The sequence below is a fragment of the Arachis ipaensis genome, chromosome B09, assembly GCF_000816755.2.
Source record: "Arachis ipaensis cultivar K30076 chromosome B09, Araip1.1, whole genome shotgun sequence".
NCBI lineage: Eukaryota > Viridiplantae > Streptophyta > Magnoliopsida > Fabales > Fabaceae > Arachis > Arachis ipaensis.
In genome coordinates, this window is record NC_029793.2 from 120,994,835 (window position 1) to 121,020,538 (window position 25,704).

General features: G+C 37.5%; 4 protein-coding genes, 3 long non-coding RNA genes and 1 pseudogene across 9 annotated transcripts in view; 6 read left to right on the forward strand and 2 right to left on the reverse strand.

Moving 5' to 3' along the window:
• On the forward strand, positions 617-990 carry LOC110267333. The gene is made up of 3 exons (XR_002354818.1): positions 617-708; positions 808-861; positions 950-990. It is a non-coding gene; the product is annotated as an uncharacterized LOC110267333 (long non-coding RNA).
• LOC110267332 lies at positions 7,754-8,288 on the forward strand. The gene is made up of 3 exons (XR_002354817.1): positions 7,754-7,816; positions 7,916-7,969; positions 8,058-8,288. It is a non-coding gene; the product is annotated as an uncharacterized LOC110267332 (long non-coding RNA).
• LOC110267330 (glycinol 4-dimethylallyltransferase-like) lies at positions 10,527-12,240 on the forward strand. 3 transcript variants are annotated; one of them, XR_002354815.1, is made up of 5 exons: positions 10,527-11,013; positions 11,100-11,254; positions 11,335-11,425; positions 11,768-11,851; positions 11,936-12,240. XR_002354815.1 is itself a non-coding variant. In XM_021112615.1 (5 exons), the coding sequence occupies exons 2-5, from the start codon at positions 11,128-11,130 to the stop codon at positions 12,027-12,029; spliced, it is 354 nt and encodes a 117-aa protein (XP_020968274.1). In that variant the 5' UTR covers positions 10,527-11,013; positions 11,100-11,127; the 3' UTR covers positions 12,030-12,240. The 3 variants fall into 3 exon arrangements, 2 of the variants coding, with proteins under 2 accessions (XP_020968274.1, XP_020968276.1); XM_021112615.1 differs by having other exon boundaries at positions 11,352-11,425; positions 11,961-12,240; XM_021112617.1 differs by having other exon boundaries at positions 10,872-11,013; positions 11,352-11,425.
• On the forward strand, positions 12,366-12,829 carry LOC110267331. Its single transcript, XR_002354816.1, has 2 exons — positions 12,366-12,433; positions 12,697-12,829. It is a non-coding gene; the product is annotated as an uncharacterized LOC110267331 (long non-coding RNA).
• Positions 18,373-22,185, reverse strand: LOC107615911. Its single transcript, XM_016317926.1, has one exon. The coding sequence runs from the start codon at positions 22,183-22,185 to the stop codon at positions 18,373-18,375; it is 3,813 nt and encodes a 1,270-aa protein (XP_016173412.1).
• LOC107615912 lies at positions 22,514-23,509 on the reverse strand. Its single transcript, XM_016317928.1, has one exon. The coding sequence runs from the start codon at positions 23,507-23,509 to the stop codon at positions 22,514-22,516; it is 996 nt and encodes a 331-aa protein (XP_016173414.1).
• Positions 25,015-25,704, forward strand: part of LOC107618022 (tuberculostearic acid methyltransferase UfaA1-like) — a 39,836-nt gene continuing 39,146 nt past the window's right edge. Inside the window, exon 1 of the mRNA XM_021112608.1 lies at positions 25,015-25,046. The gene's annotated coding sequence lies outside the window, so the exon portion shown is untranslated. The remainder of the gene's footprint in view (positions 25,047-25,704) is intronic.
• LOC107618021 overlaps positions 25,085-25,704 on the forward strand; it is an 11,226-nt pseudogene continuing 10,606 nt past the window's right edge.

Genomic DNA, 25,704 nt, shown 5'->3' on the forward strand with positions numbered 1-25,704 from the left:
TGCAGAATGACGGTGATCAAATCACGCTCAAGACCAAGATTGTTACTGCCAAGATCACTGGCACGCTCATTGACGAAGACCCGCTCACGATCTACACCATTGATAAGGTTCTGCTTCCCAGGGAGCTTTTCAAGGCCCTGGCTCCATCTCCTTTGCCGGCGCTCGCACCGGAGCCAGCCGCCACAGACGCTCCTGCATCCCCGAAGAAAGAGGGAAAGAAGAAGAAGCAGAAGGCAACCGACGCACCGGCAGATGAGGAATCAGCACCTGCGGATTCGCCCAGTGATGCCGCTGATTGTAAAATCCGGTTAATTAATGGTTAATTAACCCATAAATTAAAATATATTCTAGAAAGTGAGAAATGAGATTTTTATGGATTAATATGATAGAGAAAATTAAAATGAGAATTTCGACACTAATTTTAAAGAATTTGGCCTGAGATTGGGCCAAACGGGCCGAACCGGTTGAACCGAACCCAAAATGGGACCAAGGCCCAACCCAACTCAGCATAAAACACTTAAAAGAACCCCCTCTCTCCTCTCTTAATCATCAAACACGCGGAATGCAGCCATGGGAGGGGAGAAGAAGGAGCAAACCCTAACCTCATTTTCAAACCTTGATAACTTTTGATCCGGAGCTCCGATTGACGAGTCGTTTGTGGCCACACGTCGGGCTTGCCGAGCTCTTCAATTCTATTCAAACAAAACAGTAATTAAATCGCGTTTACCTAGCTCCATTTCTGCTGGTAAATGAATTTCGGGTTTAAGGTTTGAGGAACTCAATTCCTTGATGATTTTCATGTTTTAGGGGTCCACTAGACTTGATTTCTTGTGGGTATTGCTCAAGGATCAGTGGGTAAAGGTAAGAGATCTCAAACCCTAATGAAATTTCTGAATTTAGGCATTTGGGTATTGATTTGTTATGGTTGGATGTGGTAATTGTGGTTTAGGTAGTGTGTATGTGAATATTGATGCTTGTTGAAGCTTGTTGGTGATTTTGGAAGCTTGAAAGTGGAGTTGTGAGGCTGGAAATCTGAGCTTGGTAGTGTTGGAACCCCAAGGGCTTGAAGAAAAGTGAAATTAAAAGTGTTCCGGGTTAAGTGGGGAATCGGCCAAGGTATCGTTTAGGTTTCGCGCGTTTAATATTTAAGGTGTTGTGAAAACTTAGGCTAGAGAACAATAGGTTAAGTTGAAAAGGTTGGATGCACTAAATGATTAGCTTCTTGACGACATTGGATAGATTTATGATTGAGTTTTAATTAGGAATTATGAGTATGAATGGTTGGTATTGTTGAGTATGTGTTCTTGGACTTATTAATGATGGCTTGATGTTGATATATGTTAATGGAATTGATGGTTATGGTTTGTTTAATTGGTTGAAGTTAATTTATGATTGGCTATGTATGAATGAAGGGAATGGGTTAATGAATTTTTGAAATAGAAGATTATGGTTGAAAGAGGTTATTGTTGAATAATATATGAGTTTTATGAATTGATGTGGATATTTAAGTGTTGGAAGATAGTCTCAATGAGATGGAGTTTGTTGTGTACTAAATGTGCAGGTTATATTGGTAAGGAATGTAGTTTTGGTAAGAAAATGAGGTTTGGCAAAATTTGGTAGAAAGTGATTTTTAATGAACTTTGACAGTTCATAACTTGCTCTTTAAATTTTGAGTACAAATGAGGTTTGTTCTAAATTAAAGTGTGTTTAATAAGCTTGAGATTGATATAAAGTTTGAGAAAAATGGAATTTTGTAGAGGAAGTTATGGACGACGTAAATTAGTATACAAAACTGTGATGTAGGTGTTGAAAACTGGTTTATAGCAGCTTTCTGGGCATTCTGCCCAATTCTTTTTTAAAAACGCCCACCCACGCGCGTGGTATGGAATTTTGTTGACGCATGCGCGAGAAACATGCGTACGCGTGTGTGCATATTCACGCGTACGCATGACTCACACGTACGGGTGACTTAATGTACGCTCCACGCATGCGCGTGGCCTACGCTTACGCATGGATGCTGCCTGCTGCAAAAACTGGTTTTGACTATTTTAAGCCAAATTTTCACTTCTAAACCTCGATTTTCTTCCTTTTTAGGCTTAAAGTGTAGTTCTAAGTCTAGTGGATAAGCGAAGCTAGGAAAATAGGATAACTTGAGGGTAAAGTAAGAGGTAAATGATGGCATATTTGAAATATTGATTATAAATATGAAATGGCTTATGAATGATATCTGAGATACGAGTTTCCCTGGGTAACAGAACCGTGGCTCGCCACCACGTGTTCCAGGTTGAATCTCGACACTCTGTTGACCCTACATTGTAAGGGTGACCGGGCACGTATAAATTCCTGGGTATGGATAACCTCCATTGAGTGATTATATAATAAATGAATGTGAACTCTATGCATAGACTCTTGGGGATGCACGACGGGGGACAGTCTAAGGTTTTCGGACTTGTCGGGTTGGCTGGATAACCGACAGATGGGCTCCATAAGCCATAGGATAGGCATGCATAATGTGCATTTGTTTGTTTTCATTGGTATGCATTTCCTGAGTTTGCCTAACTATATGTATACGTCTTGCTACCTGCTATACTTGCTACTTGCACTATCTGCCTATTACTTGTGCGTGATTTCGTCTGGTTGCTTGTCCTTGCCGAATTAGGGATGACGGAGAAACGGAGGAAGGGTGAAATGGTTTGATGTTAGGTTAGGTTTAAGATTGAGTGAGTTTAGGCAGGTTTAGTATACCTGCCCTATTTATGGCTTCTGTTTAGAAATTAAGTTTTACAATTGTATGATGGAGTTCTAGGATTGCCTCTAGCATTCCCAGGACCTTATTTATTATACGCGTGGCACCTTTACCATGCTGAGAACCTCCGGTTCTCATCCCATACTGTGTTGTTGTTTTCAGATGCAGGTCAAGAGGCTCCTCGCTAGGCGTCTGGATTTCCTGAAGCGGAGTAGTCTGGGATATTTTGGGTTTTCTGTTTATTTAAATATGTATATATGTACTTAGCTTGCTCTCCAAGATACTTGATTTTTTGTTCCTCATAGAGGATTACGGGAGAGTTAGGAAACTTATTTCTGTATTTTAGTTTTTAGGATACTTATGTATATATATGTAAATATCCTTCGTCCAGCCTTGGCTTCGCAGGCTGAGTTAGGAGCTAGTTTCACTGTATTCTTGACTCTCTTTTCGCTCTTTCATTTATTTATATTTTTAACTTTCAGGTTTCTTAGCACACAAGTAATTCCGGTTCTTGAGCGTTGCGCTTTTCATTTTGCGATTTTGATTTACCCATTTTTCAAGGCTCCTAGTTTATTATATCATTTCTATTAATATATGTATGTATTTTATTTTTAGAGGTTGTAGCGCCTCGCCACCTCTGTTTTACATCCTAGGTGTGAAGCTCTGTGTGGTAAGGTGTTACATTAAGGTATCAGAGCAGTTCGTTCCTATAGAGCCTGAGGGACGGACTGATTATGCTTCTGGGCATACTCTGGGTGTCTATACATGCTATTTATGGTATCTAACTGATATATGTGGCATGAATGCTCATGAGCATGCATATGGGACTTTGAAATACTGAACTTGAGATATTGAGACTGATCACCTTGATATCACTTGTTTGGTATGAACAGGAACCAAATAGCGTCTCGTGGGTGCGGTCGTGAATGTAATCAAGGTTGATGACGGAGAGCTAATGAGGTAACCAAACCAATAGATAGTTTGACCGATATCGTGACCGCAATGACAAGTGTTGTTGCTGCTATTGGTGTTGTCGCCACTGCGACCATTCGAGTGATGGATGGGATGGAACCACAAGCTGGAACTGGCAACGGTGGTGGTAATGAATATGAAGGTGGACATAATGTTCCGAATACTGGGGTACTAGTGGGTTATTCGGAGCAAGTTAACACGGATCAGGCAACAGGAGAAAGCTCAAGGAGGAATGGGGTAGCAAGGAGTAATCACCGGGAACCCTTCACGAAGAAAAAGGGATAGGTTACACCTAGGAGCCAAAATTTCAAAAAGAATCATTTTGCCACTTCACATCTCCAGCGCCAGAACAATGACCGAAGGAACGACAACCGTTCGGACCCGAATTCAGAAGGGCAAACTAGTGCTCAACCGGGTGACTTAAGGTGCTCAAGATGCAAGAGGTACCATTCGAACAAACCATGCAGGGCCGGATTAGGCGTATGTTACAAGTGCGGGAGGCCAGGGCATATGTCTTGGAATTGTTCATACAAAGAAATCCGGGATGCAGCCGAACCCGATTCTTAGACCCGAGGTAATTATGAACCAACAGTTGAATTTTTAACTTCCTTGCCTACCATTGATATATAATATTCCTTCGTGACGTATGATGAGTTTCAGTAATCACGAGGTCCAAGCCGATGGTTAGTCGAAGACTATTAGTTGCCGAGAGGAAGCAATACTTAGCTAACTTAGAGGAGTTGCTAGATTTTTGAGGAATAAGAATCATAACGACGTAATGGAAGCAGGGTAGATTATACCTAAGGAGTTGGAACTGTCGAGGGCTATGCGGAGTTACCGTTTGAAATCCAGTAGCGTTAAGACTTCGAGAAAGAGGAATAGAGAGGATTTAACCTTTAAGTTGCTAATCGATTAAGAGACGAGTAAAGGTGAGACCAAATCCTTATACGAGAGAGTTTTGAGACCATTCTTGAAGATATACCAGAATTTCTACCTTAGAAAGAACGAGAGTTTACGATAGACTTAGTGCCGAAAGCCGGATCAGTATTGATTACACCATAAGTGAAGACATCATTATAATCAGTAGAACTCAGGACCAAGTGAAGGGAGTACTGGAAGAGAGAATCGTCCAACTAAGTGTATCCTTGCGAGAGTGCGCTAACTAATCTTCACGACGTAATCTAATCTTTCTCTTATAGCTTACATTGAAAGCTCTATCTTGAATCTTTTCCTGTAAGAGCCCAATTCATCGTTCTTTTGATTTTGTTCCTCACTCGTATGAACCTTGTCTCTTTTGAATTAAACCTGGACTCATCCTAATATAATCATATAATCTTTGAATCCTGGAGACCTACGGTGCGTGGAGTTGCTTTCTTGTCGAAACTCGCGTTCTTTTAAAAGCCAACTAGAACCTATTTAATTTGACATGCCTTATTCATCCTGTTTAAGCTTTGATTAGAACTTCTCCCCTGAGATGAAATTAGGTTTCTCTTCTTGTGTATTCCATTAGTTCTGTACAACTCCCGTTAACTGTATGCAAGACTTTCTTTTGATTTCTTGTAAACACCATTCATGTACTCGTTCATCTCTTGAAACATAACATTTCTTTGAAAAATCAACTCGTATTGGATCTTACGATGCGCGTAACTCTTAGATGCAACTATGAGAGTATCCATCCTTTAAAGCAAGACTTTTGAACATAAAAATGAATCAGCGATATTCCTAGGAAATCTAGAGCTATAATCCTCGCCGATCGTATCGCTCATGACTAAATAGATGCAATGAAATGCACCTAGGTTCCTTTCCTTGTACATTCCATCATTTCGGCATAATCCTGATTAACCATATACAAGATTTTCTTCCTGATTTATTACGAACACCATTGGTATTGCTCATTCATTTTTCGAGCTTAATGTCCTTTTGAAAATTAACTCGAGCCTATATTAGTATCACGTATAAATTATAGCTGCAACTGTTAAAATGTTGATTCCTTAAGAGCAAGACTTTTGGACATGGAAGATGAAGCATGTAAGCGTGCGCCATCAAAAAGAGTTTTGGAGCTTTAAATTCTTATCGACCACAAAGCCTATGATTAGTTTAACGCGCTAGCAATACACCGATTGTATGGATACTCAAATATGAAGAGAGCTTTCGAACTCCAAGAGAATGATTAACCCCAATTCCATTAATCAGGATACCCGAACTTATTTAACAACTCGAAATTAGTGCGATACAATACCAGAGGGATTTAGGATACGTATAAATACAATATCATGAAGTGGTAACAGACGCCCTGAGTAGGAAGTCTCTGGGGAAATGCTTGAATATAAATTTCGGAGGAAGGAAGGCTAGGTAAGTTGGAACTTTAAATTGGATATCAAGGGTATAGCTAAATGAGTCAAACTAAATCTATTGCGGTCTTAAAATATAGCAAGGACGAAATGCAGGAGGCGTAAGAAGACGATAAAGATCTACCAAGATATCAAAGTTTGGTAAATAGAAGAGAATTATGAAGAGATTTATATGCCTAATGCAGAAATAGAGATTGTAAACCGAGGACTTAAGGAGCACAATACTGGTAATAAGGAGCTACTAGGAGTACCGAAGCTGGTTGAATCAAGAAGATACCAAGAGAGGGTTATGTGTTGAAATCAGGAGTGGAATGAGAAACTGCTGTTCGAAGCTACAAGAGAGGATTTTCGAAGTTACCTTGAGGTTTCTAAAATGTATCGTGAATCCAAAAGATATTTTGAGCAGCCAGAAGTGAAGAACGAAGTGACAATTTATGTGATTACACGTTCGACACATAAGAAAGAAAAGAGAGACCAATAGAAGCCGTGCGAAATGCTACAACCATCAAAGGGTCTACATTAAAGGTAAAAGGAAATAGCTATCGATTTCGTAATAGATTGCCAAGGTCTAGGATAAAAGGTGATGCTGTTAGGAACTCGTAGATCAAGTGATCAAGTCTGTTTTGCCCATCGGAGCAAACTACTTATTAGGGAATATCAACGAGACTATACATCAGGGAGAATGTGAGACTTCGCAGTATGCTAAACACCTCTGAATTAATCAGAAACTGGAATGTTGAACGTCTTAGTTCCTGAATTTAATAGCAGAGACAACGGAGAAGAGCTACGCCAATTCGAGTTAACAATCTCTCTATGAAAAGCCGACAAAAGAATTACACAAACCAAGGAAGTTCTGAACTCGAGAAGTGACTTTAACAAGCTGGAATCAATGAATGAGTCAAGATGAAGGGATTGAGACCAAGGTGTTTTAGGACCTAGATTAATGGCAAGGACAGACTATTCGGGTTTTGAAGAGAATTAAGCCAGTGGCATATCAGGTAATTCTACCCCCATATCTTTCTAACGGGTACCATGTAACACATCTCAGTTTCAGGAGTACACTTCTAATGTCAATCATGTGTAGAACTTGAACCAGTGCAGCTGAGGAAGGATCTCACGCTTCGAGTAACCTCGGTTAGGATATATAATAAGATGTCATTGCCAAGCAGCTAGGCAAAGTAAAAGTTACATTAGTAGAGGATGCAAAAAAGTGGAACTGGAAGTGGGAAACGTATTTAAGAACTCGAATCGGACAGGTGGAAGAACTACCCACACCTCCTTTCAAATAATTGAATCTGAATTTTGTGGGCAAAATTCCCAATTTGGTGGCTAGAATGTAAAATCTGGTTAATTAATGGTTAATTAACCCATAAATTAAAATGTATTCTAGAAAATGAGAAATGAGATTTTTATGGTTTAATATGATAGAGAAAATTAAAACAAGAATTTCGACACTAATTTTAAAGAATTTGGCCCGAGATTGGGCCAAACGGGTCGAACCGGTTGAATTGGACCCAAAATGGACCCAAGGCCCAACCCAACTCAGCATAAAACACTTAAAAGAACCCCCTATCTCCTCTCTTAATCATCAAACACGCTGAATGCAGCCATGGGAGGGGAGAAGAAGGAGCAAACCCTAACCTCATCTTCAAACCTTGATAACTTTTGATCCGGAGCTCCGATTGACGAGCTGTTTGCGGCCATGCGTCGGGCTCACCGAGCTCTTCAATTCTATCTAAACAAAACAGTAAGTAAATCGCGTTTGCCTAGCTCCATTTCTGCTGGTATATGAATTTCGGGTTTAAGGTTTGAGGAACTCAATTCCTTGATGATTTTCATGTTTTAGGGGTCCACTAGACTTGATTTCTTGTGGGTATTGCTCAAGGATCAGTGGGTAAAGGTAAGAGATCTCAAACCCTAATGAAATTTCTGAATTTAGGCATTTGGGTATTGATTTGTTATGGTTGGATGTGGTAATTATGGTTTAGGTAGTGTGTATGTAAATGTTGATGCTTGTTGAAGCTTGTTGGTGATTTTGGAAGCTTGGAAGTGGAGTTGTGAGGCTGAAAATCGGAGCTTGGTAGTGTTGGAACCCCAAGGGCTTGAAGAAAAGTGAAATTAAAAGTGTTCCGGGTTGAGTGGGGAATCGGCCAAGGTATGGTTTAGATTTCGTGCATTTAATATTTAAGGTGTTGTGAAAACTTAGGCTAGAGAACAATAGGTTAAGTTGAAAAGGTTGGATGCACTAAATGATTAGCTTCATGATGACATTGGATAGATTTATGATTGAGTTTTAATTTGGAATTATGAGTATGAATGGTTGGTATTGTTGAGTATGTATTCTTGGACTTATTAATGATGGCTTGATGTTGATATATGTTAATGGAATTGATGGTTATGGTTTGTTTAATTGGTTGAAGTTGATTTATGATTGGCTATGTATGAATGAAAGGAATGGGTTAATGAATTTTTGAAATAGAAGATTATGGTTGAAAGAGGTGGATTGTTGAATAATATATGAGTTTTATGAATTGATGTGGATATTTAAGTGTTGGAAGATAGTCTCAATGAGATGGAGTTTGTTGTGTGCTAAATGTGCAAGTTATATTGGTAAGGAATGTAGTTTTGGTAAGAAAATGAGGTTTGGAAAAATTTGGTAGAAAGTGATTTTTAATGAACTTTCACAGTTCATAACTTGCTCTTTAAATTTTGAATACAAATGAGGTTTGTTCTAAATTAAAGTGTGTTTGGCATACGCGTGATGTGGAATTTTGGTGACGCATGCGCGAGAAGCATGCGTACGCGTGTGTGCATATTCACGCGTACGCGTGGCCTACACTTACGCGTGGATGTTGCCTGCTACAAAAACTAGTTTTGACTATTTTAAGCCAAATTTTCACTTCTAAACCTCGATTTTCTTCCTTTTTAGGCTTAAAGTGTAGTTCTAAGTCTAGTGGATAAGCGAAGCTAGGAAAATAGGATAACTTGAGGGTGAAGTAAGAGGTAAATGATGGCGTATCTGAAGAAGATAAGAGTATTTAAGGAGTTTAATGCCAAGGCTTGATAAATGATGATATATTGATTATAAATATGAAATGACTTATGAATGATATCTGAGATACGAGTTTCCCTGGGTAACAGAACTGTGGCTCGCCACCACGTGTTCCAGGTTGAATCTCGACACTCTGTTGACCCTACGTCGTAAGGGTGACCGGGCACGTATAAATTCCCGGGTATGGATAACCCCCATTGAGTGATTATATGATAAATGAATGTGAACTCTATGCATAGACTCTTGGGATGCGCGATGGGAACCCGACAGATGGGCCCCATCAGCCATAGGACAGACATGCATCATGTGCATTTGTTTGTTTTGATTGCTATGCATTTCCTGAGTTTGCCTAACTGTATGTATATGTCCTGCTACCTGCTATACTTGCTACTTGCACTATCTGCCTATTACTTGTGCGTGATTTTGTCTGGTTGCTTGTCTTTGCCAAATTAGGGATGACGGAGGAACGAAGGAAGGGTGAAATAGTTTGATGTTAGGTTAGGTTTAAGATTGAGTGAGTTTAGGCAGGTTTAGTATACCTACCCCTATTTATGGCTTCTGTTTAGAAATTAAGTTTTACAATTGTATGACGGAGTTCTAGGATTGCCTCTGGCATTCTCAGGACCTTATTTATTATACGCGTAGCACCTTTACCATGCTGAGAACATCCGGTTCTCATCCCATAATGTGTTGTTGTTTTCAGATGCAGGTCGAGAGGCTCCTCGCTAGGCGTCTAGATTTCCTGAAGCGTAGTCTGGGATATTTTGGATGTTCTATTTATTTAAATATTTATATATGTACTTAGCTTGCTCTCCAAGATACTTTATTTTTTGTTCCTCATAGAGGATTACAGGAGAGTTAGGAAACTTATTTCTATATTTTGGTTTTTGGGATACTTATGTATATATATGTAAATATCCTCCGACCAGCCTTGGCTTCGCAGGCTGAGTTAGGAGCTAGTTTCACTGTATTCTTGACTCTCTTTTTGCTCTTTCGTTTATTTATATTTTTAACCTTCAGGTTTCTTAGCACGCAAGTAATTCCAGTTCTTGAGTGTTGCGCTTTTTATTTTGCGATTTTGATTTACCCATTTTTGAAGGCTCCTAGTTTATTATATCATTTTTATTATTATATGTATGTATTTTATTTTTAGAGGTCGTAGCGCCTCGCCACCTCTGTTTTTACATCCTAGGTGTAAAGTTCTGTATGGTAGGATGTTACACTGATGACAGCGCTGACGACGGTAACGGCGCTGTTAGGTTTAATGGTGTCAGGTACGGTAACATGATCTTCGTGGTTATGGCTTTGTGCTTTGGGTTTTCGTTGCTGTAAAGTGTGAGTTCTGTAATAAAAAGACAAAAAAGAAAAAGAAAAAGTTTGTAATTATGCTTATTTAACTGATTTGTTATTTATTTGCATGATTCCAGCTTGTGTTCTCATCTTCGTCCACCGTATACGGTTGGCCAAAGGAGGTTCCATGTACAGAAGAGTTCCCTCTATCAGCAATGAATCCATATGGTCAAACTAAGGTATGACTTGCAGAGTAAACGATTTTGATATGGATCCCTTGGATTTGATATTCGTTTGTGAATCTCACTACTCAAGATTTGATCAAATCTAGATTTCAATTCTACTCTGCCATATGGAATTTAAGTAGCTGTGGCATTCAATACTTGATTTCTATATGTGATAGTCATTTAGATTTTAGATTAAGACTAGAGGTTTTTCGCTTGCTAGTTGACAGTATGATTAGTAACTAATAGCTTAATTTAAGAAAATTGCTGCATGTATTTATTTGTTTATTTTCAAAATCTAACTTGAAAGTTTTTTACTATAACTGTTTTGAGTTCAAAATGTCTTAAGATTGAGGGTTCATTTTTCTGATGCGTGATGTAAGGATGTCTTGTTCATTCTAGATATGATGATTAACAGTTCAAGCTTTAGCATGTGTTTTTATTCTTTTCATTGTTTGCTACAGTTGCAGGAGTCAAGCAAGTACCAGTACCATGAGCAACTTTGGGATTCTCCTATCAGCCATGCCTTACCCAGCTGTCTCAAGCCAAGACATTGTCTCTCCTAGCAGTGCAGAAATCATCAGACATATCTCCTCTATTTTTTACTGGTGTGTTGGAGGTGAGCCACTGAAGTGTGTTATTTCTCTTAAATGGCTAAAAGTTTCTGTTATTTCCTTCTAGTCTAGTAATGCATTTTAGAGTTTTCTTCGTTTCAGGCTGTGGTAGCTGCCTTGTTTATGAATATTTATATTGTTGGATTGAATCAATTTCAGATATTGAAATAGACAAGGTATGGATCTTGCTAATAGATATAAAAATCTCGGTGACTAATAAATGCTTTTCTTTTGTACTTGGCTTCTGAATTATTCAAGTAGAATTGCTATGTGATTTATCAGTTAACTCACCAAAGTAGGATAGTCAAAAGCCTATATATTGGGTGTGAATAGGTGTTCTTGCAACTTGAGCACGAAACAGTTAATATGATTTTGACCACCATATTCTGGTTTAGATATTATTGTAACTTTGATGTGGTTATAAGTTATAACAACACACAACTTTTTATAGTTGTCAAACTTTTCCAGAGAAATTCCATGTGCCTTGTCTTATTATTGATCTGTATATCTTATTGCAGATAAACAAGCCATATCTTCCATTGGCATCCGGTGAATATTCCGTTGGAACTGGTGTCACAATTGTTGCATCATTTTCATTTCTGGTACCATATAGATTCAATAATTTTTCCAAGACAAGCTTTACTAAAACAGTGGAAAGAGGCTTACCGTTTTGTTCTCTTTTACAGATTTTTTGGCTTGGTTGGATTGTAGGTTCATAGCCATTGTTTTGGGCTCTTTTCATCAGTTTTGTGCTTGGGACTGCTTATTCAATTGATGTGAGAGTTTCTTTTTCTTTTCTTTTTTTTTAAGACCTCAATTTCCCCACAATATATTATTTTGAATGGTCATCATACGATGTCTTCATTTTAAGAGTCTACATGTTCAGCATATTACTTGCATTATCAAATTTTGAAGCCATAAATGTCAAACAATATCCACTTGTCTTGATTTTTCTTTAATAAGAAAAGAATGTGTTAGTTGCTCATGAGTAACTCACTGGTTCGAAGCTAACCAATAAAGTGATACATTCATTTGAGTTGGCTATTGTTCTTTGTACCTCTCTTAATTCCTTTTTAATTTTTATGGCCTTGCAGAAATTTGTTCTGCAAAAATTGATGGTATTTCCTCTCAAACTTCAGAATTTGTGGCTTTTGAACAATTATATGGGGAAATATTTGGATAAGGTAAGAATATTAGGATAAATCAATGAGATTCTTCATTGCTATGCTGATTAAAAGTTGAAAAGCCTGAAACTTTTCTCCTATTTTTTGTGATGAACTGTTTCCTTCAATATATATAGCATATTCTTACAAAAAGTTCTAACTATGCTGTGCTTGTAATTTTAAAGTGTTACTATTTAACTATGGTTTTTTAGTATGTCCAAGACCTATTTATTTGCCAGCTGCATTGAGATATTAACTCTCGAATATTCGTCCTGCTTGTATAGGATCTGTAGGTGTTAGGCTAGACGGGTAATAAGCAAGAATAGGGACAAAAAATAGTAGGATGCAACAACTGATGAAAAACTATGTAAGAATTAGAAAAGGGCAATATATTACTTTTTCTCAACTGTTCAAAAAGATCTAAATATTAAAAATGATCAATGGTTCCGATTACACTGCCTAGGCAACTAACGAAAACAAATTTCTTGTAGCTTGTAGATAGCTATCAGTTAGGTCAGGAAGATCATGTTAATAACCAATTTTATTTTTTACTTTTATTTTATCAGAGGTGAATGGTTGAAAAGTGGAAACTTTACTTGGGATTCCAGACCACATGCAGAGGTGATTTCATGATTATTTTTCTTCAGGTTTTATTTCTGCCCACTATATGAGTTCTTATTGCTTTTTTGTTTGATGTGCATCAGATGAACTTGGTTGACTGGTTTAAGGGAATAGTAATAAGTCGTTGCAGCGATGAGCTAGTCAAGCAGATAAATACATTTTTCTAGGATTAGTATAAGGACTAAGTTTTTTATGTACATAGTATCACTTTTCTTTTCCTTTTTATATGGAATGTTTATAGAGTTTAAGTGCTATAAGTATTTTTTCTTTTTCCATTTTATTTGCATCACGAAGCAAATTTGAACAATGATTATTGATTAATGAAAAAGGCTATAAAAATTTTATTTTGTGAATTTAGTGAAATATTTCATGTTGTAGTAATTAATTTTAGTATATTTATATTATGTATAATATAAAATAAAAAATAGTATAATATAAGTAAAAAAATGTTACTAAAGATCTTTTGTAACATTTTTTAAGTGTTATAAAAAATATCTATGGTAACATTTTTCTAAGTGTTACAAAATATATCTATTGTAACATTTCTTTAAGTGTTACTAAAAAAGGTCTATTGTAACATTTCTCATAATATTACTATAGAAGATCTATTGTAACATTTTTATTAAATGTTATTAAATCTTTAAAAAAATGTTAGTAAAACTCTTTAGTAATATAGGGTATATTTAACATTTGTTAAAATGTTACTAATATACATAGCTAACATTTTAATATGATTTGGTAACATTTTTTAAATATTAGTAAAAGTTAATTATGTAGTAGTGTTACTAATGTCTAAGTTGATTGATAATTTAGAGAGATGTTAATTAATTAATCTTGTTTCTACTAAGACTAATCTTTTGCTAATTTCAATTAGTAAGTTGGTTAGGACTTGTGATTAGGATTAATTAAGGCCCAGTTTGGGTAAACAACTTAATTAAGTTCCTTTTGAAAAATGGTTTAAACAATAAATGACTATATTAAAAGTAGCTTATAAATAAATTATTTTGTCTTTGGATTTTTAGTTCTAAAAATGTTTATTTTATAAAAATATGGTAAAAAGTAGTCGTATTAGGAAAGAAGTCATTTTTTTTTAACTTCTCTATAAGTTCCTAAATAGCTTCTTAGAAAATCGCAATTTAGTTTTGAAAATTGTACCAGACATTAATACTACTACTTTTCATAAGTCAAAAGCTAAAAAAGGTTACTTTTGAAGCTTCCCAAACGGGTCCTAAGTCTAATTGACTTTTCTCAATTTGTAAAGGTTGATGAATTGAATTTACTCTTTGTAATTATCATATTATGGTTAGTAATAAGGATAGTAATCCTTAACTTTCAACTCTTGCCAAAATCTTATAGAATATGAATTTACTTTCTTTTTCTAGGTAATTGCCTTAATTGCTCTTAGTTTAATTTTTTTTTATATTTATTATTGCATGCTTCTTTAATTTCTTACTATTTAAATTTTCGTTAGTTTCAATCAAATGTCTCGATTCTCTCAATCAATGATTGAGCACTCTTTTGTGATTCTTAGGGAGAATAATTCCGGATTAAACTCCCAGTTATTGTTTTGAATTTGTGATATTTTTATTAAATTTTGAGTTTTAATTGTCAGTTTATAACTCCAGCGAATCTTGAGTTTTTAAACTTGTAAAATTTTTTAATTAGTTCTTAACACTCATCAATAATACTATATCTACAAGTGTTTTTGGTGACCAAGTCCAACCAAGTTGGTACAAGCTCAACAAAAAAAAAACACACACATGTCCATCAAGTTCTTTGTCTCCATGCCTTTTAGGCAAATAAATTTTATTGCAGAGTACATAAATTATTAAAAAGTACATGAATTTTATTACAAAGCACATAAATTTTTACACATAATATCATAAATTTTGCACATAGCATATAACTTATGAATATACTACAAAAATTTTTCTGTGTTGTGTATCGAAATTTTTTGTGTTCAATATCTTTATTGAAGATATATAAAAATAAAAATAAAAAAAAAGACAAAAAAAAAGGATGAGGAAAAAAAAAAGACACAATAGTAAAAGAAGAAGAAGTGCGCAAAAAGAAAAGATAACAAAACAGGGGGTAGTAAAAGAAGAAAAGAAAGGAGCGACAACAATACTTATGCACGTACGTAAAAAAAGAGGTGCGACGACTTAGTTTAAAAAATATTTAGATGCCTAATTTTATTGATTTTTTTTTTTGCCAATATTTACAAGGTTTTACGTCATATCCTTCTAATAATTATGTTAATTTTTTCTTATATCTATATAAGCATTATTATATACAAAGTGTTTCATTTTCAGCTCATTAGAGCTGTTCTGACCTGATGACACCGAAGTATGGTTCGTTCCCCGGAAAAGATCGACGAACTTCTTGTGGTGGAGAGGGAAAGCACGGCCGTTGGAACCGAGGTGGTGAGTACCTGCAAAGGTTCTCCGACGCTCAAGTCAATAAGAGAGTATATGAATATGAGCTTTTTGGAAGAAAATTGATTACCTCTTTCATCTCTGCTGTCTGTCTTATATCTGCTTAATTGATTGTAGGTGATCGTTGTTATGTAACGTCCGAGCATTAATTCACATATCCGACGTTATAAGAAAAACATAATTGCTGATTTAATCAGAATATTCGGTTATAACTGTAAATCATACGTTGCCGAGCTATAACTCGTAACCGACTTTTGCTTGCTTATATCACAGCCCCCAAGCTTGGCCTGATCTGAGGAGAACAGGTTGAGCTTATTATTGATTAACGAGTTATAGCTCGGTATCCTCAGCCCCCAGGTCAACGTGTCGCATCAGATTTCCAAGTTGGCATATGAGAAGTTTTGTTCGAAATAAATTCATATGTATTTAGTTTTATTGGTCATTGTGTTAATTTAATATTTTGTCTGGTTCAACTTTCAACGTTGATCTTGGACCGTTAAAGTATTTCTAGCATGTGTGGATGGGATTTATTTTTGGAACTGAAAAGTTTAATTAAACTAGTGCCTTAGTTTCAAGTTTTCATAAACACTTCGTTTAAGTTGGGTGCAGAAGGCAATGAGTAGAAGAGGTCAGTGCGTCTTCATCTTCTTCTTTTCTTTGTAATTTGTGTTTGTTGAACAATGAGTGAGAAAAAGAAAAAATCGTTTCCCTCAGTTGAAATTGTTGAAAAATATGATTGGGTTGACAATGATGTTCATATACGGGCTTCTCTGTTTTCTGATATTGAGAGTGTGAATCGGATAAATGCGAGTAGGGTAATGAGGACTGGGTTTCATGTACAGTTGCTACCATGCAGCCGGACGGACCGTGTCTTCCATCGACAAGATGGCTTTGAATATTTTTATGTTTATAGTTGCATGATTGAGGAACTAAGAATTAAACTTCCCTTTTCTGTTTTTGAGTGTAGCGTGATGAAACAATTGAATTGTGCTCCATCCCAAATACACCCGAATGGGTGGGCTTTTATCAGATGTTTTGAAGCTTTGATGGATTTTCTTGAAATTGAACCAGATTTAGAGTTATTTTTTTCTCTGTTTCAAGCAAAAGGGGTATGGAAGGGTTTATGGATTAATCTAAACAGCACCCCTGGATTTTCTATTTTTAAGCTTTATAAATCATCGTTCAAGGATTTCAAAGAAATGTTTTTAAAAGTTAAATCAGTGGATGAGGAGTTTCCATTTTACCTTGATGAAAATTTGGGGGAAAGATTCCCGCTTTACTGGTGTTGCCATCCGCAGCATATCCTCGGTCCCGACCTTATCAATAGCCGGAATGAGTGCATTATCTCTTTTTTGATTGAGATGGTTGATAAAGGGGGACTGATATCTGTTTCTGATCTGCTAACTTGGGAGGAAAATAAATCTGTTGTGTTAGAGTATTTTGGTGAGAAAATTTGAAACTTACCTTTTCTCAAAATTATCTTTAGCTGTTTTACTGACTTCTATTCTTATGAATATTTCAGCTGGTAACTTCCCTGGAGTGACCGCCTCCAGTCTGAGATCCCGATTCAAGAGCAAAAATTTTGAGGGATCTTCATCAAATGCTGAGAAAGCTGATGGTGGGGCTGAGGTTGATCAGCCTCTGCCAAAAAAGAAAGGTATCGTTTTCAAAAAGAGAAAATCTGAGGCAGTTGTTGAAAATGAGGTGCGAACTGAAGAGGAAAGGTTGCAACTTGATGACCTGCCAAATTTTATCTTGAGGCAAGAGAGATTACATTCTTTTGATGAGGAAGAAGAGAATTCCTCGGTATGGAACAAGAAATTTCCTTATAGTGTTGTTTCGGATGAAATTGTTCAGTCTGAGGTAGATAGAAATCGGGTGGAAGAGGTTGGGGATCTAGGTGTTGACCAGTATCTTCAGGTAATGTGTTGTTGAAATATGTTATTGGTCGTGTGTTTTGTTTTGCTGTTCCTTCTAACTTGATTGTGGTTTTTTTTGTTTTTTCAGGTGTTAGGATTTCGATTGGCCAGTATTGGCCGTAGTCAGGAGAAAAAACATAAGAAGGGGTTATCTGAGGCTTCGAAGATTGCTGTCTTGAAGGAGCAACTAGTACTCAGTGATACTAATGTCAAAGATTTGACGAAAAAGTTGTCTGAAATTGAGACTGATCTTAAAATTGAAAAGAAGTGTCATGAGAGAATTTCAGCACTGTTGAAAGAGAAAGAAAGTGATCTTTCGAGCACAAATGATCGGTTAACCGAGCTATCTACGAAGATGAAGAAATTTGAAGAAAATAAGCAAGGTGACATTCTGGATGCTTTTGCGGAAGGCTTCGAGCGGGCTGTCAATCAGGCGAAGTTCCTTGTTCCTGATGGAGACTTCGGTGCTATGGATCCTGCTAAGGTAATTCAAGGAGGTAAGCTCGTGGATGACGAGGAAGTTGCTGAGGAGGGAGATGACAACCTCGCCGACTGATTTGTTCAGGAGTTCGTCTTTTAGTTCTGTTAGGAGGGAACTTTTCTGTGTATTTTGCTGGATACAGTTTCATATCCTGATTTGTGTAGGTCAGTATTTTGATTATAGACTGGTAGATTAGGTTTTGCTGTTGCCTAATCGGTTTTTTGATATGGCCGTTTAAGGCTCAATGACTGAAATGATGACTATAATATTTGCGCATTCGTATGATAATGCGACTTACTGTTTTATTAGTGACTTCCCTTTATAGGAATATTGCATCTGAATAGTGGCAAGAAATATAAAAGAGAATGAATGTTTATTAATAATGATACCTGTACAAGTTTGTTCTCGAGTGAACTAGCCTCATTAAAACCCCCTATGAGCAAAAACCCTTTTTGGGAAAAAATTCTCAAGGTGGGAAAAAGAGTACTGGTATGCTGCTTATTGTTAACTGTAATATTGCTTCAAAGAGTTGATATTCCATGTGTTTGGAATTTGTGTGCCATCTAACTGTTCCAATTTGTACGCTCCTCGGCCTAATACCTCAACTACTTGGTACGGGCCGTCCCAGGATGCGGCGAGCTTTCCATGAGAAGGGGGTCGGCGAGCTTGCTCAGTTTTACGGAGTACTAAGTCTCCGGTGTGGAACGATCTTGGGACAACCTTCCTAGAATATCGTCGGCCCACTTGTTGTTGCAGGGCTTTGTGCCGAATTGCTGCTGTTTCCCTAATTTCTTCAATTAGGTCAAGCTCTTCTTGCCGAGCTTTTTCATGATCTTCGGCTAATGTTCGCATGGAGCCTTGAGACACTTCCATTGGAATCATTGCTTCGGATCCGTAGACTAGTCTGAACGGAGTTTCCTTGGTCGTGGAGTGGATTGTTGTGTTGTATGCCCATAAAACTTCAGGGATAAGCTCGGCCCACAGGCCTTTTGCGCTGTCAAGTTTTTTCTTCAATGCCTGAAGGATGATCTTATTTGCTGCCTCTGCCAAGCCGTTGGATTGCGGATGTTCCACAGATGAGAAGTGCTGCTTTATTTTTAAATTCTGTAAAAATTCTTTGAAAGTGCTATCAATAAACTGTCGACCATTATCGGTTACGATATGGCCTGGTATACCGAATCTACAAATTATATATTTCCAGACAAAACTTATCATTTGTGATGAGGTAATTTTTGCAAGTGGCTGTGCCTCAATCCATTTAGAAAAGTAATCTACTGCAACTACCAAAAATTTTACCTGCCTCGGAGCAGTGGGGAAGGGGCCGAGTATATCTATTCCCCACCGATTGAACGGCCAACTTACTGTTGAGTGATGGAGATGTTCGGCATGCATATTAATGATCGGTGAGTGCTTCTGACAGTTGTCGCAGGTTCTGACTTTATGCTTACTGTCCTCCCATATTGTCGGCCAATAAAATCCTGCTCGAAGAGCTTTCTGGGCCAAGCTCCGAGCTCCACAGTGTATGCCACAGATTCCTTCGTGGGCCTCGGCCAAGAGAAGCTCGGCTTCTGACCTGTCTAGGCATTTCAATAATGGTCGAGAATAACCTCGCCTATACAGAGTGTTATTTATCAAGGTGAAAAAAGAAGCTTGTCTTCTGAATTTACCTTTGTTTTCAATTTCCTCCGGAACAGAGCCGTTGCGGAGGTATTGAATGTAAGGTTGTTGCCAACTATCTTTACTTAAGGTGTTTAGAATTTTTGCTGACTCAATACTCGGTTTGTCTAAGGTTGATTGTAAAAGTGTGGCAGTGTGTGCTTGCGTTGTTGCTAATTTGGATAAGACATCTGCCCTATGGTTTTGTTCTCTAGGTATATGGGTGATTTCTATTTTAGAAAATTTGTTTAACAAGTTCCGAACAATATTCAAATACTTCAAAAGAATTGGATCTTTTGTTTGGAAACTTTGATTTACTTGTTGTACCACTAATAATGAATCACAGTAAACCTTCAAATAATCAACATGTAAATCAGTGGCTAACCTGAGCCCAGCTATGAGGGCTTCATATTTTGCTTGGTTATTGCTGGCTTTAAATGAAAATCTGAGAGAATGTTCGAGGATTATACCATCCGAGCTTTCTAACAATACTCCAGCTCCTGCCCCTTGAGGGTTTGAAGCTCCATCTACAAATAGCGTCCAGAGCCGACTTCTTTCCTCGGAAGAAGTGTCAGTAAACTCTGCGACAAAGTCGGCCAGGCATTGTGACTTAACAGATCCCCTAGGTTGAAATTGTATGTCGAACTCGGAGAGTTCAATAGACCATTTAGTCATTCGCCCTGCTAATTCAGGTTTAGAGAGTATCTGTCGAAGTGGATGCTCTGTTCGGACAATAATTGTATGACTCTGAAAATAAGGTCGGAGACGTCTTGCCGAGAATATCAGTGCCAGGACGAGCTTTTCAAGCTTCGGGTATCGCAGCTCCGCATTTTGTAATGTCTTGCTCACGAAATATACTGGCTGCTGGTCTTTGTTGCTTTCTGTAACAAGAGCAGAACTAATGGCGAACTCAGTGACAGACAAGTATAAGTATAATGGGTCGCCGAGCTTTGGTTTCTGCAAAACGGGTGGTTTGGAGAGGAAATGTTTGAAGCTTAAAAATGCTTCTTCACATTTTTCATCCCAGAAGAAGCTCTTCGTATTTTTCTTTAAACATTGGAAAAAGTTGAAAGATTTGAAGGCCAAGCAAGGCAAGAATCTTGACAATGCCGCTAATCTTCCTGTTAGCCGTTGAACATCTTTTGTCGTCTTTGGACTTTGCATATCGAGTATTGCTTGGCATTTCTCGGGGTTTGCCTCAATACCCCGACTTGTCAGGATGAATCCGAGGAATTTTCCGCCTTTGACACCGAAGGCACACTTCTCGGGGTTCAGTCGCATGTTATATTTTCTGATTTGAGCAAATATTTCTTCCAGGTCGTGTATATGGGATTCGCCGACCTTTGTTTTGGCGACCATGTCGTCGACGTAAACCTCAATATTTCTGCCTATTTGCTGCTCAAAAACCCTGTTCATCAGTCTTTGGTACGTTGCCCCTGCATTCTTTAAACCGAAAGGCATAACATTAAAGCAGTAATTACCATATTCAGTTATAAAAGCCGTTTTTTCTTGGTCTGATGGATGCATAAGGATCTGATTATAACCCGAATATGCATCCATAAAACTTAAAGTGTCATACCCACAGGAGTTATCTACTAATGTATCTATGCAAGGTAAAGGATAGGCATCTTTTGGACATGCTTTATTTAAATCAGTAAAGTCGACGCACATGCGCCATTTACCATTATTCTTTTTTACCATGACGACGTTGGCCAACCATGTGGTGAATCTAATTTCGCGAATGAATTTCGCCTCAAGGAGCTTGTTAACTTCTGACATGGAGGCTGATCGTTTCTCGGCGCCGAGGTTTCTCTTTTTTTGGGAAATTGGTCGGGCTGCTGGACTGACAGCTAACTTGTGTGTGATTACTGACGGACTAATCCCCGGCATGTCTCCCGAAGTCCATGCGAATAGGTCAGCGTTCGCACATAAGAAATTGGTCATCGTTATCCTAGCGTCGTCGTCCATTGACGTTCCGATGTATGTGAACTTTGATGGATCGTCGGTTAAAGCGACTTTTTGAAGATCCTCATTAGGCATGGGACGTTCTTGAAAGTCGGCCCTTGGGTCTAATTCGGTCAAGATTGGCTGCTTGGATTGTATTGAATTGACCCGAGTTTCAGTGTTTCTTCTGATGGGTTTCAGACTTACGTTATAGCATTGCCGAGCTTCTTGCAAATCACCATGTATGGTTGCGACAACGTTATCCTGCACAGGGAACTTGACACAAAGGTGATAAGTAGAAACAATAGCAGCAAATCTATTTAAAAAAGGTCTCCCTAAGATAACGTTATAAGGGCTAAAACAGTCTACGATCAGGTACTGAATGTCCTGTGTTCTGGATAATGGCTGTTCGCCTAGTGTAGTCTGCAACCATGCAGACCCCATGACGGGCACTCGTTCTCCTGAGAATCCGACCAAGTCTCCTGAATATGGCTGCAAAATGTTAGTGCTCAATTTCATTTTTTGAAATGTTGCAAAAAAAAGTACATCAGCACTACTTCCTGGATCAAGCAATGCCTTCCGAACAATAAGGTCTCCCAATTGGATAGAGACGACTACAGGGTCGTCGTAGTTCGTATGTCGACCATCAGTAGGACGAAACGTCAGTTCGGGGAGCTCTGGGATCGGTGCCGAGTTATGGTCAGCGCCTTCGACCATTAACATAGCTCGGTACGTTCATTTTCTGGCCGAGTTGGTACTTCCTCCACCGGCATAGCCCCCTGAAATACAATTGATTACTCCCCGTGGTTGAGCTGGGGCCTTATCCCTTTCTTTTGATGATTGTCCTGTTGAGGGTTGCTCGGAGCCGGATGCCGTTCTCTTTTGAATGTGACCTGCAATAAATTTATCAAGATGGTCTTGTCGTGCCAACCGCTCTAGGAGATCTTTAGCAATTATACACTCATCAGTTGTATGACCATGCTTCTGATGAAAGGTGCAGTATTTAGATTTGTCGACGTTTCTGGGCTCGGGGTAATTGCCTGCCTTACGGGGGGGGTTTAATCAACTTTGAGTTCAGAATTTCCTTAATGATATCATCCCTTTTGGTGTTGAACTGGGTATATGATTCGTAACGAGGTATTGGTTTGAAACCCTTCCTGGTATCCCGAGCTCTTTCGTCATCTTTAGCGACTGGTTTTTCTGACTTCCGTGCCTGGCGAAGCTCTTCAATATCAATCTGTCCCCTAGCTTTTTCGCGGAATTCGGCAAGAGTTTTCGGTTTAGCTACCGTGATGGTTTCTTGGAATTTCCCTGGACGAAGACCACTTTTAATAGCATGGAGGTGCACCTCGGGATGGAGGTCCGGAATACTCATGGCGACCTTAGTGAATCGAGTTATGTAGTCCTTCAGACTTTCCTGTGGACCCTGTTTGATGGTTGTTAAGTAGTCAGAATCATGAAGATATATTGCCGAGGCTGCAAAATGGTCCTCAAACTGCTTGGCTAACTCCTGAAAACGTGAAATAGAATCTGCAGGCAAGGAACAAAACCAGTCAAGTGCAGGACCATCTAAAAAAGAAGGAAAACATCGACATAAAATAGGATCAGAGGCACCGTTAACGATCATGATTGATCGGAATTTTTTAACATGTTGTTTTGGGTCTCCCAGCCCGTTATATGGGGTTAGTGTGGTCGGTAGAGTGAACTGTCTGGGTAGCTGGAAGTTCATTATCTCAGCTGTGAACGGTCCTACAGAGTTATCTGGGTTTTCTGCCTCATCTTCAGGTTGGGCTTCTTCATTCTGTTGTTCCTCGTCATCCCTATGTTGCGGGGTATCCGAGACATGAGTTGGTATCGATTGCCGTTCATCATTCCCGTGTTGTTCATGGTTATTATTGTTATGCTCCAGACGAGCATGTTCCAGTTGCGCGATTTGATTTTGCATACGCTGATTGTCCTCCGCCATTCGTTGGTTAGCTTGTTGAAGCTCGGTGACCATCCTTAGAAGCTCGGATGAGGTTGGGGGAGGAACATCAGCCATAAGGAATTTGGTACTTACACCGAACAATATTTCAAATCGGCCCTCCTTCTAGCGCCAAATGTTCTGACCTGATGACACCGAAGTATGGTTCGTTCCCCGGAAAAGATCGACGAACTTCTTGTGGTGGAGAGGGAAAGCACGGCCGTTGGAACCGAGGTGGTGAGTACCTGCAAAGGTTCTCCGACGCTCAAGTCAATAAGAGAGTATATGAATATGAGCTTTTTGGAAGAAAATTGATTACCTCTTTCATCTCTGCTGTCTATCTTATATCTGCTTAATTGATTGTAGGTGATCGTTGTTATGTAACGTCCGAGCATTAATTCACATATCCGACGTTATAAGAAAAACATAATTGCTGATTTAATCAGAATATTCGGTTATAACTGTAAATCATACGTTGCCGAGCTATAACTCGTAACCGACTTTTGCTTGCTTATATCAAGAGCATATTCTAGAATTAGTGTCCTTTGTCTCTGTTTTTTCCTCTATTTTACTATCTTGTACAATATGTATTGTTTATTTGCTTTTCATCGACATTGATCCATTAAGGTAGCAACTAAAACTTCGTTATTTTTTTAGTATTATGAATCTACAAATAATTTTTATTCCTTTAATTATTTCTAATAACAATTTGATCTTTATAATTTGGTATTGCAGTGCAATTGTCTTTTAATTTCTCGTAGTCATTTACAATGCATTATATTCATGAGTTAAGATCCATCTCGGGTAACAACACATCTAGGACAACGAAGATACAATTGACATAATTCACAAAATGTTTATACATGGTTTGTATATATAATTGTATATGATATATTTTGCTTTTCATTTATTAAAATAATTTCCATAGTTAGCTAATTATTTGTTATTATTTTCAATAATATCATTGTTATTTTACTAATCAATGTTTCTTAAATTTTTAAATGATCGCTACAGTTTACCAGATATTTAAAATACATAAATCCCAAATTTTATTGTGATTTATATTTTATTTATTAAAAATAAATTAGTCAATGCAATTTATTAATAATAAAATAGGATATTTGTGTAAATAATGTTTAAGTAATATTATTATAAAAAAATAATAATTATATTAATTTTAATTACTTTAATTAATTAATTAAGTGGGACCATAATAGGAATTAAAGTTAGTTCCTTCTAATGGAGAAGAGAGAGATTCTTTGAGTTTCTATTTATTGGTTATGAAGCAAAATCTGATATGGAGTTACTTTTTATGACAGGTGGACCATAAATAGGGACTGAAATGAGTTTCCTACCGGAGATGGTGTTAAGAATCTTGCTTGCAACTTGTAGTTCTACTTGCCTAACAAATTAAATAAAGCATTTATTAATCTCTGCACTCAATTTCTATGTGGACATACAATTGATTGAGTGGTTCCACGTATAGAATTGAGTAAATCCCCCAATATAGAGTAGTAGGGATAGGAATAGGACTAGGGATACCGTGGTTGCATATACAAAATGCTCCACTATAAATATAGGGCGTTCATGCAAGTTTTTTCATAAAATAATTTGGGTGTTCTCTTTATTTCATAGAAGATTAATAGTTTTATAATACAGTATATTATTAAGGAGAAAGAAAAAGAAGAAGATGAGAGTGGCAGTGGTGGGTGGTGGAATAAGTGGATTGGTTTCAGCGTATGTATTGGCCAAAGAAGGAGTGAATGTGACTCTTTATGAGAAAGAAGATTATTTGGGAGGCCATGCCAAAACTGTGAATGTTGATGGTATTGATTTGGACCTTGGTTTCATGGTTTTCAACCGGGTAAGTACTCTCAATTTTCATTGCCTCTCCGGTTTTAGCTGTTAGCTACTGCTATATTGCCATCCCATGAAGATTAAAATGTATAGATGTATTTACGAGTCAAAATCAATGTGCCAATAAATGTATAGATGTATTTACGGTTGATTTTGTGCTTCTAGAATTTGTACTTATTCTTTAAATTATTGACTTTGTTCTTGTACTACTGTTATGTAGGACATTCTGTTAATTATTTAACTTTGACCTCATGATGGGACTACATTGAAACTAAATAAAATTTTTCTGGATTCAAATAGAACAATTAAAACCTTAAGAACCAAAATACGATTACGCCCAAATATAAGAAATCAATTTAATATTTACCCATTAATTATACTATTAGTATATGAGTAAATGTTATATTATTATTTAA